The following is a 15,595-nucleotide window of genomic DNA, read 5'->3' as shown; positions in this document are numbered from 1 at the left end:
ACCCTGTCTCTACTAAAAATACAAAAAATTAGTCAGGCATGGTGGCGCACGCCTGTAGTCCCAGCTACTCAGGAGGCTGAAGCAGGAGAATGGCTTGAACCCAGGAGGTGGAGGTTGCAGTGAGCTGAGATTGCACCACTGCACTCCAGCCCAGGTAACAGTGCAAGACTCCGTCCCCCCTCCCCTGCCAAAAAAGGCGGGCATGGTGGATCACGCCTGTAATCCCAGCACTTTGGGAGGACAAGGTGGGCAGATCACCTGACGTCAGGAGTTCAAGACCAGCCTGACTAACATGGAGAAATCCCATCTCTACCAAAAATACACAATAAGTCAGGCGTGGTTGCGCATGCCTGTAATTCCAGCTACTCGGGAGGCTGAGGAAGGAGAATCACTTGAACCTGAGAGGCAGAGGTTGCAGTAAGCCGAGATCATGCCATTGCATTCCAGCCTAGGCAACAAGAGCAAAACTCCATCTCGAAAATAGTAATAATGATAAAGTACACAATAAAGGTAATGTGCTTGAACCATCACAAAACCATCCTTACTCCAGGGGAAAAATTGTCTTCCATGAAATGAGTCCCTGATGCCAAAAAGGTTGAGGACTGCTGCTTTAAATGACCTATTTATCTAATTTCCTAGAACATAGAGATTTAACAATGTTTTCCTGTCAGCTTCTTAACATTTTCTAAATTCTGTGTTATACTATAAGCCAGATACCTTTGTCCGTAATCGCTGAGCAATCTTCTCAAATTTGCCCTTGTCGTGGAATTTAAAAGTGCGTCTCTGGCGCTGGGAAGGGGCAATGGAGACTCGGGGGTCAAAAAAGGTATTGGATTCCATGTCTTCTGATGGCTTTTCTTTTAGTTGCTGCTTGAATTGTTCCCTCTTCACAGCACGAATATTGGCTTTCAGAGTAGGCATGCGGTGTGTCAGCTCAATCTCCTTGCCTGTTGCATCTACAGTGCGCCCTTGCTCATCCAGGATCAGTGGTGTAGGTTTCGTTTGGTCTTTTAACTCCACCTTCCTGAAAAATAGCCCGCAAAGAAATAAATCCTGTATGGAACATTAAGGCAAACAAAAAACAAACAAAATAAAGCCAGGTGTGGTGGCTCAAGCCTAGAACCACAGCATTTTGGGAGGCCAAGGCAGAGGGATCACTTGAGCCCAGGAGTTAGAGACCAATCTGGGCAACACAAGGAGATCTCATCTCAACAAAAAATTTAAAATTAGCTGGGTGTGGTGGCATATACCTTTGGTCCCAGCTACTCAGGAGGTTGAGAAGGGTCACTTGAGCCTAGGAAGTTGAGGGTGCAGTGCCTTCTCTGTAAGAGCTATTTGGATGGATGGGCATGGTGGCTCACACTGTAATGCCAGCACTTTGGGAGGCTGAGGCAGGTGGATCGCTTGAGCCCAGGAGTTCGAGACCAGCCTTGGCAACATAGTGCAACCCCATCTCTACAAAAAATACAAAATTTAGACGGGCACCTGTAGTCCCAGCTACTTGGGAGGCTAAGGCAGAATTCCTTGAACCCAAGAAGTGGAGGTTGCAGAGAGCAGAGATCACACCACTGCACTCCAGCCTGGGCAATAGAGTGAGACTCCCTCTCAAAAAAAAAAAAAGGCGATAAAATAACTCTAGGGAACAATCTCATCCGTGAGTAATACCATCTTTTTTTTGAGACATGGTCTCACTCTGTTGCCCAGGCTAAAGTACACTGCCACAATCACAGCTCATTGCAACCTCAACCTCCCAGGCTCAAAGAAATTCTCCCACCTCAGTCTCCTAAGCAGCTGGAACTACAGGCATGCTCTACCATGCCTGGCTAATTGTTGTATTTTTTAGAGAGATGGGGTTTTGCCATGTTGCCTAGGCTGGTCTTGAACTCCTGAGCTCAAGCAATCTGCCAGTCTCAGCCTCCCAAAGCGCTGGGATTACAAGTGTGAGTAACCACGACCTGCCAATAACATCTTGATTAAAAATATCAAAGTAGATATTTCAGTATACAGGACAACCAAACAAAATGAGTTTATAAATTATATGAATTTATAATCCTATCTTTCTTTATCCCTGAATTCTTACATCAGTCATGGGATGCCAGACCAACTGTAGATGCTAAAAAAAAAAAGTGTAACATCTTTGACCAGTTGCAGAGGAACCTCAGATCTGATCTCACACAACGTGGTTTAATGGATAAATCTGAGTTTGAAACCAGGAAGGAAACCTGGCTCTATTCAGAGCTCCAATATCAGAAGAATAACCTTAATCTCAGTTATATCAATCATAAGAAGATAATAAACCCTGCAACAACAGTGAAGCCAAGAGAAAAAATTCAACTGGTTAATCAATCACACATAAGAAATATGGAACTGTGAGAAATGATCTAAGTTCTGTGGAAAAAGAGGATCAGTAATTTTGTTGTTGTTGTTTTTGAGCCAGAGTCTCCCTCTGTCACCCAGGCTGGAGTACAGTGGCACGATCTCAGCTCACTGCAACCTCGGCCTCCTGGATTCAAGTGATTCTCCTGCCTCAGCCTCCCAAGTAGCTGGGATAACAGGCATGCACCACCACGTCCAGCTAATTTTTTTTTTTTTTTTTTTTTTGAGACGGAGTCTTGCTCTGTCACCCAGGCTGGAGTGCAGTGGCCGGATCTCGCTCACTACAAGCTCCACCTCCTGGGTTTAGGCCATTCTCCTGCCTCAGCCTCCCGAGTAGCTGGGACTACAGGTGCCCGCCACCTCGCCTGGCTAGTTTTTTGTAATTTTTTAGTAAAGACGGGGTTTCACCGGGTTAGCCAGGATGGTCTCGATCTCCTGACCTCGTGATCCGCCCGTCTCGGCCTCCCAAAGTGCTGGGATTACAGGCTTGAGCCACCGCGCCAGGCCATCAGCTAATTTTTGTATTTTTAGTGGAGATGGGGTTTCATCATATTGGTCAGGCTAGTCTCAAACTCCTGACTCCTGACCTCAGGTGATGCACCTATCTCGGCCTCCCAAAGTGCTAGGATTACAGGCCTGAGGCACTGTGCCCAGCCAGATCAGTAACATTCAAAGGTATTTATTGCTTCTCAAACTTCAGAAATGAAAAGGTATTCCATGAAATAGGCACTCACGGGGGAGCAATGCCCATGGCATGGAGATTAGCCAGGCCCACCATGTTGGCATTGCCGATGAGTCCTGGCTTCAGTGCCAGCTGGGCTTGGATTCGAGCTTGTAGTTCAGCTGCTTTCCTTGCCTTCTCAATGGCATCATTCATGAAAGTGGCAGCCTGGGAGGGTTGAATAGTGTTGCCAATTGGAAGTCGCTCTGGTTGGGAAGAAGAAGGAGTCTTTGGCTGTGAGATAGAGTAAAAGAAATCAGAGGCATTAAGACAGGCAGACAAATACACATGCATACACACAGATACACACACACACATCATGGTAGACTGTAGTAGATGATTATGAAGTGAAACATGCAGTCACCTCTTCTGGTCTCTCATTTTGAGTGGATGGCAAGAAATTCTGTGCCAAAGACTATTGTTTTCAGAGTAATCTAGACACAATACCTGAGGTGTAGGGGGGCTAATGAAGCTCAGCTGTTTTTTCCTCTCCTCGATTTGTCGTGTTGCTGCCTCCATCATCTGTTTGATCTGCTCTCGAGGAAAAAAATTGAAAAACTGTTAATTTCTCCTCTTTACTTCTCCCATTCAGGTTTTTAAACACACAAGGCTCTCAGGTCTAGACACTTAAAATTTTTTGAATATACCACATACTGCCTACCATAGTGCAAAAAATTTAGTCAAGATAAAAGTGTGCACTGGAATTTTTCAACCCAAGTTCCTAAGGCAAGATTGGCATATTAGGTAGCAATACAGTGTGATGATTGAGACTCTGGAGTCAGAGAAACCTGAGTTTGAATCTTAACTCTGACACTTAATGCCTTTGTTGTCTTGGATAAGGAACTTAGTCTCTAAACCTCCTAAGCATCTAAAAGGGAGAAAAAAAAACAGTACCTACCTTATAGGTCTATTGTAACCACTTAAATAATGCATGCAAACCTAACAGAACCTACACAAAATATTATGCTTAATTTTTTTATTTTTATTTTTGAGACGGAGTCTCACTTTGTGGCCCAGGCTGGAGTGCAGTGGCGCGATCTTGGCTCACTGCAAGCTCTGCCTCCCGGGTTCACGCCATTCTCCTGCCTCAGCCTCCCAAGTAGATGGGACTACAGGCGCCCGCCACTACACTCGGCTAATTTTTTGTATTTTCAGTAGAGACGGGGTTTCATCCTGTTAGCCAGGATGGATTTTGTATTTTTAGCAGAGACAGGGTTTCACCCTGTTAGCCAGGATGGTCTCAATCTCCTTATCCGCCTGCCTTGGCCTCCCAAAGTATTGGGATGAAAGGCGTGAGCCACTGCTCCCAGCCTAAACTTAATTTTTTAAAAAAATTCATGATATTAGTACTTGAACTACTAGTTTGGGAAACAAGAGACGATGGTGCAAAGACCTGCTCCCTAGTCTCTATAAACCCCTTCTGTCCTAAAGAAGTTCAGAATGATAAGCTTTGAGGGTATGGTCAAACAACTCCTCTTGCATTTTGCAAAAAGAGCTTCCAGATATTTTTAAAAATTTGTCTTTAACATTTTTTCTTGAATAGGTGATATTCAAAATTCAAAAATTACAGAAGGGTCAGGCATGATGGCTCATGCCTATAATCCCAGCACTTTGAGAGGCTGAGGTGGGTGAATCACTTAAGGTCAGGAGCTGAAGACCAGCCTGGCTAATATGGTGAAACACCATCTCCAGTAAAAATACAAAAATTAGCCAGGTATGGTGGTGGGTGCCTGTAATGCCAGCTACTCAGGAGGCTGAGGCAGGAGAATTGCTTGAACACAGAAGGCGGAGGTTATAGTTAGCCAAGACCATGCCACAGCACTCCCGCCTGGGCAAGAGAGGGAGACTCCATCTCTAAATAAATAAATAAGAAAATAAAAAAATAAAAAATTACAGTGCTGGGCGCAGTGGCTCACGCCTGTAATCCCAGCACTTTGGGAGGTCGAGGTGGGTGGATCACGAGGTCAGCTGTTTGAGACCAGCCTGCCCAACATGGTGAAACTAAATTTAGTCTCTACTAAAAATACAAAAATTAGCTGGCATGGTGATGCACACCTGTAATCCCAGCTACTTAGGAGGCTGAGACAGGAGAACTGCTTGAATCCAAGAGGCGGAGGCTACAGTGAGCTGAGATTGCACCACTGCACTCCAGCCTGGGCAACAGTGCAAGAGTGAGACTCCGTCTCAAAAAATAAAATAAAATAAGATAATAAAATGAAAAATTATAGGCCGGGCCAGTGACTCACGTCTGTAATACCAACACTTTGGGAGGCCAAGGCAGGCGGATCATGAGCTCAGGAGTACAAGACTACCCTGACCAATATGGTGAAACCCCGCCTCTACTAAAAATACAAAAAAATTAGCCAGGAGTGGTGGTGTGCGCCTGTAATCCCAGCTACTTGGGGGTCTGAGGCAGAAGAATAGCTTGAACCCAGAAGGCGGAGGTTGCAGTGAGCCAAGATCACACCATTGCACTCCAGCCTGGGTGACAGAGCAAGACTCCGTCTCAAAAAAAAAAAAGAAAAATTGCAAAAGGATATATTGTGAATACATCCATCCCTATTCTCCATAAAAAACATCATCGGGCCAGGCACAGTGGCTCATGCCTGTAATCCCAGCACTTTGGGAGGCCGAGGCGGGGGGATCACAAGGTCAGGAGATCGAGACCATCCTAACGTGGTGAAACCCCGTCTCTACTAAAAATACAAAAAATTAGTTGGGCGTGGTAGTACATGCCTGTAGTCCCAGCTACTCAGGAGACTGAGGTAGGAGAATGGCGTGAGCCCAGGAGGCGGAGGTTGGAGTGAGTTGAGATCGTGCCACTACACTCCAGCCTAAGTGACAGAGTGAGACTCCATCTCAAAAAGAAAAAAAAAAAGAAAAGAAAAGAAAATAATCAGCTGGGCGTGGTAGCTCACGCCTGTAAGTCCAGCACTTTGGGAGGCAGAGGTAAGAGGATCGTTTCAGCCCAGGAGTTCAAGACCAGCCTGGGCAATGAGGCAAAACTCCACTTTTACAAAAAATACAAAAATCAGCCAGGCATGGTGGCCTATAGTCCCAGCTACTCCCTCAAGCCCGGGAGGCAGAGGTTGCAGTAAGCCAAGATCCCGCCACTGAACTCCAGGCTGGAGGACAGAGTGAGACCTTGCCTGAAAAACAAAAACAGGCTAGGCATGGTGGCTCACGCCTGTAATCCCAGCACTTTGGGAAGCAGATCGCTTGAGGTCAGGAGTTCCAGACCAGTCTGGTTAACATGGTGAAACCCCATCTCTACTAAAAATACAAAATTAGCCATGCATGGTGGCACAAGCCCATAGTCCCAGCTACTTGAGGGGCTGAGATAGAAGAATCACTTGAACCTGGGAGGCGGAGGCTGCAGTGAACCGAGATTGCACCACCGTGCTCCAGCCTGAGTGACAGAAAGAGACATCTCCAAAAAAAAAAAAATCACCCATTTCTTTCCTTCTGTAAATATCACATATATGCAAATCAACCCATCCATATTTCTGTATATGTTCTATTACCCCCCTCAAATATTAAATGGTAAACATTTATTGTTCATGTGGTATCAAAATTATTTAACACTATCAATTGAAAAAACACAAATATTTCCTGTTAAAAAAAATACAAAGTCAACTTAAAATTATTTATTAGTGGATTATATCGTCTTTGCATTATGTTTGGAAATTCTCCTCTGTCATCAAGATGAGTTCTAATCATTTCATTTAATTTTCTCAATGACTCAGTGACGTAGGTAATTAGGCAAATAATGTACATAACACACCTTGCTTGCCACAGTAAATGGCAATTTCAATATCCTTACCTGGAATACTCCTGGTCAAATCAAAGAATGCTAAAACATAAAGCAAGAAATAAAATTTTCCCAAATGCTGGCCTGGCGCGGTGGCTCACACCTGTAATCCCAGCCATTTGGGTGGCTGAGGTGGCAGATCACTTGAGGCCAGGAGTTCCAGACCAGCCTGGCCAACATGGCAAAACACCGTCTCTACTAAAAATACAGAAATTAGCCAGGCGTAGTGGTGTGCGCACGTAGTCCCAGCTAGTCCGGAGGCTGAGGCAGGAGAATCTCTTAAACCTGGGAGGTGGAAGTTGCCGTGAGCTGAGATCACACCACTACGTTTCAGCATGGGCAATAGAGTGAAACTCCATCTCAAAAAAAAAAAAAAAAAAAGCTTCCTCAAATGCTAAACACTTGATTTAAATTCCTCAAATTTAAATCAAGATCACAATAAGGTGAGGCACGCTGGCTCCCGTCTGTAATCCCAGCACTCTGGGAGGCCGAGGTGGGCAGATGACCTGAGGTCAGAAGTTCGAAACCAGCCTACCCAACATGGTGAAACCCCGTCTCTACTAAAAGAAATACAAAAAATAAGCCAGGCACGGTGGCGCGCTCCTGTAATCCTAGCACTTTGAGAGGCCGAGGCGAGCACATCACCTGAAATCAGGAGTTCAAGACCAGCCTGGCCAAGATGTTGAAACCCCGTTTCTACTAAAAATACAAAAATTAGCCAGGCTTGGTGGCGGGTACCTGTAATCCCAGCTACTTGGGAAGCTGAGACAGGACAATCGCTTGAACCTGGGAGGCAGAGGTTGCAGTAAGCTGAGATCGCACCACTGCACTCCAGCCTGGGTGGTAAGAGCAAAACTCCAGCTCAAAAAAAAAAAAAAAAAAAAATCACAATAAATACAGACCCATGCACCTTTTGCTTCTTCAACTCACAAAACCACTTTGCTTCCAGTCCCTAATTACTAACCTGGAGCTTAGTCAGCATGCCAGGGCTCTCTGATGGAGGCCCAGGGATCACCTCTGGCTCTTCTTCCACCTCCTCAAAACGGGGTATTCGTCGCTTCTTTACTCCTGATGATTCTTTAGAGATCTCAGAGTCATCACCAAACACCTCCTAAGGGAACCCAAGATGAAAGAAAAGCTGTATCCTTCCCCGTGGGGAGAAGAGAAGAATTATCCTAGCCCCTACCAGCAGTTTCTGGCTATTCCCAGGGGAATATGACATAACCTTGCAAATAGCCACCTGCCAGAAGCAGGGTCTACTAGACTCTCCACCAAGTGGACCATCTCACCCAACTTCAACATTCTCCTAATCCAGTCAAACAAATTTCATTCCCATGTTCTTATAAATGTTCCCATCTTAAGGTCTTTGCAAATGCTACTGCCCACATTTATGATTTCTCTCAACTTTTCCACACCCCCTGTTCCAAATCCTGCCTAAAACTCACCTCCTCCAAGAAGTTTTCCTCATTACAACCTTATCCCACTCTGATTAAACTTTTTGTTTCACATTCTCTTATCATGTAAGAGCTTGGTTCACATTAGGTTAAATTACACTGTTGATATTCTGTTTGCCAAGTGTTAAGTATTTCAATGTTAGTATAATTTTCCCAACTAAGTCTAAGCTCTTCCAGGACACGGGCTTTCTCTTTCTTCTTCAGTAATCCCCATTAACACTTTGTTTTCATCAAACAATGGAAACTCAAATATGATGACTAATTTGCAAGGTGAATTTAACAGGACCGAGAGTGGCCAACTGGAAGGGACAATGGGAAAAAGCAAATGTACACACCGGTGGTAGGCTTTGGGTGACATCCCCTCTTCACTAGGAGGGCTCGTGTTTTGCAAGGACATATCCTCGGCCAGGGGCGAGCGCTTCCTGGAACTCCTACAGTTCAAGAAAAAGGACTCTCCCATAATATATTGTGTGGGGTGGGGACTTGAATGGACCAAAAATGGGACCCGTATCCCAAAGCTATCTAGACACCTCCTTCAAGAAGCCATTTTTATTAATCCCACCCAATGTAGTCACTTCATTCACAGCACGCCCTCAGCAATCATACAGAAGTATGCCCTACTGGTCAGATGCAGTGGCTCATGCCTGTAATTGCAGCACTTTGGGAGGCCGAGGCGGGCGGATCATGAGGTCAGGAGTTCGAGATCAACCTGATCAACATGGTGAAACCCCATCTCTACTAAAAATACAAAAATTAACTGGGCATGGTGGCATGTGCCTGTAATCCCAGCTACTCAGGAGGCTGAGGCAGGAGAATCACTTGAACCTGGAAGGTGGAGGTTGCAGTGAGCCGAGATTGTGCTACTGCACTCCAGCCTGGGCAACATAGTGAGACTCAGCCTCAAAAAAAAAAAAAAAAAAAAAAAGAAGTATGCCCTATCGTGACATAATCTTCACTGTACAGATCTGTGTATACTGTGGCTCAATCACTCCCCCTTAAATATAACAAAATTCAACATAAGTCTGAAATTCTATAGCCAACCCTAAAATTTACATGAAACTGCTACTTAGATTTTATAATACGTAAATATATATTTTGTGATACCCCTCCCTCTTCTAAATTGCAACTCCTCGGCTCAAGAGATCCTCTTGCCTCAGCTTCCCAAGTAGCTAGGATTACAGGCACATGCCATAGTGCCTGGCAAATTACAAACTGTTTGAAGGCAAGCACTATCTCTCCTCTGATCACCCTACAATGCTCTAAACACAAAGGGCACAAATCTCTCTGGTTTTTTTTAGTTCCATAGCCTGGCCAGGGGACCAAGCAGACATTATATTCACTCTTTTCCCTCAGGAAAAGCAATGGGATAGCCAAGGTATCAAAAGAACTTTGGAAGGTTTGATAGGAGTCGCAGAATTTTTTTTTTTTCTAAAGAGAGATACTGGGAAATGAGTAGAAAGATAGACTACTTGATACTGCTAATATTGAAAAAGGCCAGGATCAGTCAGCAACTACAGAATAAAAAGTGTAGTAGTTAAGGGGCTACCGACAACTCCTCCAAGTGTTTCACTTATGGCACCAGAGGACCAGCAATATGCCATAGAGCAAATGGTAAGCTCTCAAGAATATAATAAATGTTACTTTTTTGGTATCCTATCTACAAGTGCATTGCAGAGAAACCTCTACAAAGAGGCAACAATGAGGTCTACAGCTCAGGTACCAGTGGAGTCACATTCTAAAACAACTTATTAGGCCTCAAATAAATCAAACATAAAATCTTAGAGCAATCAGTTTATAGGTAACAGTAAGAAGGAAAAAAAGGAAATATGGAGAAACATGAGAACCAAAACTCCTGTTATCTAAAAAAAGACAAAGCTACCAATTATTTATTTGGATATTTAAACCCATGAACTTAGGTAGTTCAGATGGTGATGACACAAATTCACCTCTCCTACTTTAACGTCTAAGTACCTCTCTTGAACATTTGCTGCTCTAAATAGAGGATATCAAGGTGTGAACTGGTAAGCTCAGCAACTCTGTTACCATTCAAAACAGTCCTGAGCTCATTAGACAGTAAATTGTAACCTACCTTTAGCTCTCGTTTTCTGCTCCTGTCACTGCTAGACTTGGAATGCCTAGAGCTTCGGCCTTCCTCCACAGCCTCAAAGAGTTTGTCCACAAATCGGAGAGTAGAATCATCAAGAAAAGGTTTCAGATGATCTGACAGGAAGAAAGGCGGTGGTAGGATTGGAAAGGTAAGACTACATAGTCTATATGTAGGCCTATAACAGGTACCAACACTGGAATTTTATTCCCAGAAGTGAAACAAATTTTAAGTTTTTTTCTACGATTTCCATCTCTCTTACATTGAATGACCTTGCCCTATGAGGTGAAAATAGTTATAATTTTTTGGAGTGGGAAGTTGTACAGTCAGAGCAACCTGTTTACATGGAACATCAAGTTTAAGATGAATAACCACCCTAACCTTTCCCAAATAGCAAGTTGTAGGAGACTACCATTAACAAAATCTACCTCTTTCAAGCTTTTTTATGTATTTCATAAAGACTTTTATATGTTGAGATGTCAATCTGAATCTGAATATGCCTATCTGACTTAAGCATACTTCCTAAGTAAATCTAACTTAGGTGACTCAGTATGGTAGCCAAAGATTTAAAATCTATCACAAATAACATAAAAAATAAGCAATAAGAGAAAAAGCAAATTATTATTTAGCCTATTTTCATTATAATACAGATGAAAATAAAATATGGCCTGCCCTTTTTTTAGATATTCCCAACAGAGAGAATTTTGGGGAAGTTCAGTGTTTGGGGTCACCCTGTATGTTAAGACAAAAGATGCAGAAAGGTACATACCGGCTGCCTTCTTCTTGTCCATGCCCTTCCCCACACAATTCAATGCTGCTGTGACCACTGTAGGCTCTGAGAAACCCAGGACCCTCTTCACTGTCTTCTCTATCCATGGTTTCAGCTCATCCAGCTCCCTCTTAGACAGTGCCATTTTGCAGGAAATAGCTCAAACTGGACTCAATACTACACCTAAAAAAAAAAAAAGAGACAAGTTAGAGAATAAGAAAAGACTAAAGTGGGTTGGCTGCAGTGGCTCATGCCTGTAATTCCAGCACTTTGAGAGGCCAAGGTGGGTGGACTGCTTGAGGTCAGGAGTCAGGGACCAGTATGGCCAACAGAGTGAAATCCTCTCTACTAAAAATACAAAAAAATTAGCTGGGCGTGGTAGCATGTGCCTGTAATCCCAGCTACTCCGGAGGCTTAGGCAGGGGAATAACCAGGGAGGTGGAGCTTGCAATGAGCCAAGATCACACCACTGCACTCCAGCCTGGGTGACAGAGTGAGACTCCGGCTCAAAAAAAAAAAAAAAAAAAAAGACTAAAGTGATCCAGGGAAATGGTTAGTACATCAGGAATGCATTCCCCATCCCTATTCTCAATCCCTAGACAAGTTCTTCCAACTCATTTGAAGGCAAGTATTTTCCCCCAAGAACCTTATCTCAAAGCAGAAAGAGATCCCATTTGATTTTTAACTCTAACTCTTAAGTTGATCAATGAAATCTGTGGAATAAATAAAATAAACTCTGAATAAGCTACATCTGAGATATTAATTCTAGCTTCTTTCTTGATCCTGTCATATCAACAAGGACTTGCAAACCTAGTAACACTAAAACAAAACTAAAAAAGCCCATCCAGAGGCCAGCTTCTCCATTCTTCCTACTTCCAGGCAGGCATTTCCTAACCCAACCCTGACTTATGTAGGATTCCCTTCTTTAAGATATGCAAGTAAAACAGGGTTTATCCAGGTCAGTCATCCTGGATATTAAATTAAATCTCATGATCCTTAAGAATGTTCTGTCACATTTCTCTGTGGTCATATTCATCCCAGTGGAAATTCTGCATACAGATAATTATCATGTTCAACCTACAGGGTCTCCATCAGCTGACTTGATGATCCTTCAGCTCAGAAAAGAATACGCTCATTTTTCTTTTGAGACAGAGTCTCACTCTGTCGCCAAGGCTGGAGTGCAGTGGCGTAATTTTGGTTCACTGCAACCTCCATCTCTTGGGTTCAAGCGATTCTCCTGCCTCAGCCTCCCGAGTAGCTGGGACTACAGGCATGCACCACCACGTCTGGCCAATTTTGTAGTTTTAGTAAAGACGCAGTTTCACTGTATCGGCCAGGTAACTCCTTACCTAAAGTGATCTGCCCACCTTGGCCTCCCAAAGTGCTGGGATTACAGGCACGACCCACTGCACCCATCTCTACTAAAAATACAAAAATCAGAAAGGTGAGGTGGTGGGCACCTGTAATCCCAGCTACTCATAAGGCAGAGGCAGAAAAATCACTTGAACCTAGGAGGCGGAGGTTGCCGTGAGCCAAAATCACGCCACTGCATTCCAGCCTGGGCGACAGAGTTAAACTGTATCGCCAAAAAAAAAAAAAAAAAAAAAAATGAAAGCCAGGTGCAGTGGCTCAGCCTGTAATCCCAGCACTTTGGGAGGCTGGGGCGGGTGGATTACCTGACGTCAGGAGTTCGAGACCAGCCTGGCCAACATGGTGAAACCCCATCTCTATTAAAAATACAAATATTAGCTGGGCGTGGTGACCTGTACCTGTAATCCCAGCTACTCCGGAGGCTGAGACAGGAGAATCCCTTGAACCTGGAAGGCGGAGGTTGCAGTGAGCTGAGGTTGCAGTGAGCCAAGATTGCGCCACTGCACTCCAGCCTGGACGACAGAGCAAGACTTCGTCTCGGGGGAAAAAAAAGTGCCTAAATGGTAGTCAATAAATTGCACTGACCTCAATTTCCAAGTTCAGCTATTCCCAGCAGTGCCACTTATCAGAGATCTGGGAATCAGTTTTTCAAGATGTTTTAAGACATCTTTTCTCCAAAAAATTCAGTCTGATTAACTTCTACATTCTTGGTAGGTTTAGCTTCTATACTAGAGTCTACAAGACTTGCTGCTGGCCAGGCACGGTGGCTCACGCCTATGATCCCAGCACTTCGGGAGTCCGAGGCGGGTGGATCACAAGGTCAGGAGATCAAGACCATCCTGGCTAACAAGGTGAAACCCTGTCTCTACTAAAAATACAAAAAAGGCCGGGCACGGTGGCTCAAGCCTGTAATCCCAGCACTTTGGGAAGCCAAGACAGGCGGATCACGAGGTCAGGAGATCGAGACCATCCTGGCTAACACGGTGAAACTCCGTCTCTACTAAAAATACAAAAACTAGCTGGGCGAGGTGGCGGGCGCCTGTAGTCTCAGCTACTCGGGAGGCTGAGGCAGGAGAATGGCGTGAACCCGGGGCGGAGCTTGCAGTGAGCTGAGATCCGGCCACTGCACTCCAGTCCGGGCTACATAGCAAGACTCCGCCTCAAAAAAAAAAAAAAAAAAAACCACAAAAAAATAAGCCGGGGGTGGGGGTGGGCGCCTGTAGTTCCAGCTACTCAGGAGGCTGAGGCAGGAGAATGGAGTGAACCTGGGAGGTGGAGCTTGCAGTGAGCCGAGATCACGCCACTGTACTCCAGCCTGCGCGACAGAGCCAAACTCCGTCTCAAAAAAAAAAAAAAAAAAAAAAAAGACTTGCTGCCAAATAGTAGACTCACTTTTGGTATATCCAAAGGAAGCTAGCAGACTGAAGTGATGAAACTAAGACTGAAAGATTTTCTGCCTCAGTGACAAGTTACGTGAGTAATTCAATGGTGACTCTATTACCCCATAATGAGTAAACATACAGCCTACCAATTTCTACATATTACATACGTATGGCACAAAAGCAGCATATCCAGACGACATAGAAAGTGAAAACGAGAGTTCACACAGAACAGTTGGGACACTGAGTTCCACCATTTACAAGCCCTTAGGCAAGTTAATTAATTCTTTGGAGCCGCAGTTTACTCATCTTACAAAATGAGGACTGCCATATTTACATCTTAATTCATTCAATAAATACTTATTAACTACCAAGTGTCAAGCAATGTACTAAGTGCAGTGGATACATAAAACAGTGAGCAAAACTAACAAGAGTCCTCACCTTAACGGGTCTCATATTCCACTAGAATTGGATGATAGGCTAGAAAGTATAAGCAATTTGAAAGCCCAAAGCAATAAATGAGGTGCCACTGTTACCTCCATAAGATGATGTGCAAACTAAACAGCCATGGACAGAAAAGTTTCAAACGGTAATTAGCTTTGTCACTAATCAAATGCTCAACAATAACTACGAGGTGCAGGGGTAATGGGGGTGCGGAAGGAGAGCGAGGTACAATGATTTCTCAATGAGCAGGCAGCAGAATCCAAATCCAGTCTTCTGAAGGAATTCCTTACTCCGCGCTCTTGTTTGCAGAACCTGAGTTTCCCTCTGCAGCCCCAAATCTTCTATTTTTACTCTCCGTCACTCCAACCAGTCTCTTACTCTACCTTGTTCTACCCAAACTCCTCACCTCACAGCTGGTCTCCCTACCCAGTCTCCTTCCCGCCCCCGCCCTTTTCCTCTCAACAATCTCATTCCAATCTCTTCTTCCATCAAACCAGGTACTCCTTTCACACTCCTTCCCGCTGAACCCTCCCGCTTCGATCCTCCCCTTGGACTGAGCCCCCGGCCACAGTCGCGCGGACTGGAGTTATCCTCTCTGGGCCCGGGGCCACTACTCACCTCACAAACTTCAGCCCCTGAGACGGAGCCCGAACGTTACACCGGAACCGGAAACCTTCTGACCGCCCTACGGCCTGCCGTCGCTACCGCCACGGCCGCCGCCACGCTGCTGTCTCCCAACACGTGACCAAGGAGGGCTGGGCCGGCAATTCGCGCAGCCGTATTTGCCACTTTCTTGGAGGCTGAACGCATGCGTCGTAGAACTGAAAAGTTTCCCTGAGCAAGTTTCTTGCTTTCTATTTCCCGAGCTAAACCTATTAACTAGATTTCTGCCAAGTTAATGTTTTTAACTTCCTGAAGCGGAAATTGGGCTACTTGCAGTTTTCTTCATATGGAGAATAAGTGCGCAAAGGTAAACTTCGGATAGAATGAAGAGCGAGACTTCTGCGTTTGTGTTCAGTCTTTCTGGTAGAAAGTAAACCCTTTCACAGTCGTAATCACTAGAATTAGCCACCCCTCCTTAACCTTTCTCCCTAATTTAATAGTGGTGTCAGGCCGGGCGCCGTGGCTCACGCCTGTAATCCCAGCACTTTGGGCTCAATAAATGA

At 44.6% G+C, this 15,595-nt stretch overlaps 1 protein-coding gene across 2 annotated transcripts in view; it reads right to left on the bottom strand.

Annotated features, from left to right (window-relative positions):
- The window catches only part of PRPF3 (pre-mRNA processing factor 3), a 33,015-nt gene extending 17,842 nt beyond the window's left edge, over nt 1-15,173 (bottom strand). Inside the window, exons 1-8 of one of the 2 annotated variants that reach the window (XM_023213588.1) lie at nt 15,048-15,172; nt 11,236-11,418; nt 10,452-10,582; nt 8,698-8,793; nt 7,873-8,019; nt 3,545-3,628; nt 3,111-3,331; nt 718-1,024 (exon numbers count right to left, since the gene is read on the bottom strand). In XM_023213588.1, coding sequence (XP_023069356.1) covers nt 718-1,024; nt 3,111-3,331; nt 3,545-3,628; nt 7,873-7,890 — 630 coding nt within the window. In that variant the 5' untranslated portion in view covers nt 7,891-8,019; nt 8,698-8,793; nt 10,452-10,582; nt 11,236-11,418; nt 15,048-15,172. Of the gene's footprint in view, nt 1-717; nt 1,025-3,110; nt 3,332-3,544; nt 3,629-7,872; nt 8,020-8,697; nt 8,794-10,451; nt 10,583-11,235; nt 11,419-15,047 lie in introns of both variants that reach the window. The other variant, XM_023213587.1, reaches the window with a different exon arrangement.
- Between the last annotated feature and the right edge of the window lie 422 nt (nt 15,174-15,595).

Source organism: Piliocolobus tephrosceles, chromosome 1 (genome assembly GCF_002776525.5).
Source record: "Piliocolobus tephrosceles isolate RC106 chromosome 1, ASM277652v3, whole genome shotgun sequence".
Classification (NCBI taxonomy): domain Eukaryota; kingdom Metazoa; phylum Chordata; class Mammalia; order Primates; family Cercopithecidae; genus Piliocolobus; species Piliocolobus tephrosceles.
Note: the sequence above shows the minus strand (reverse complement) of the source record. Positions and strands in the feature narration are given on the sequence as shown.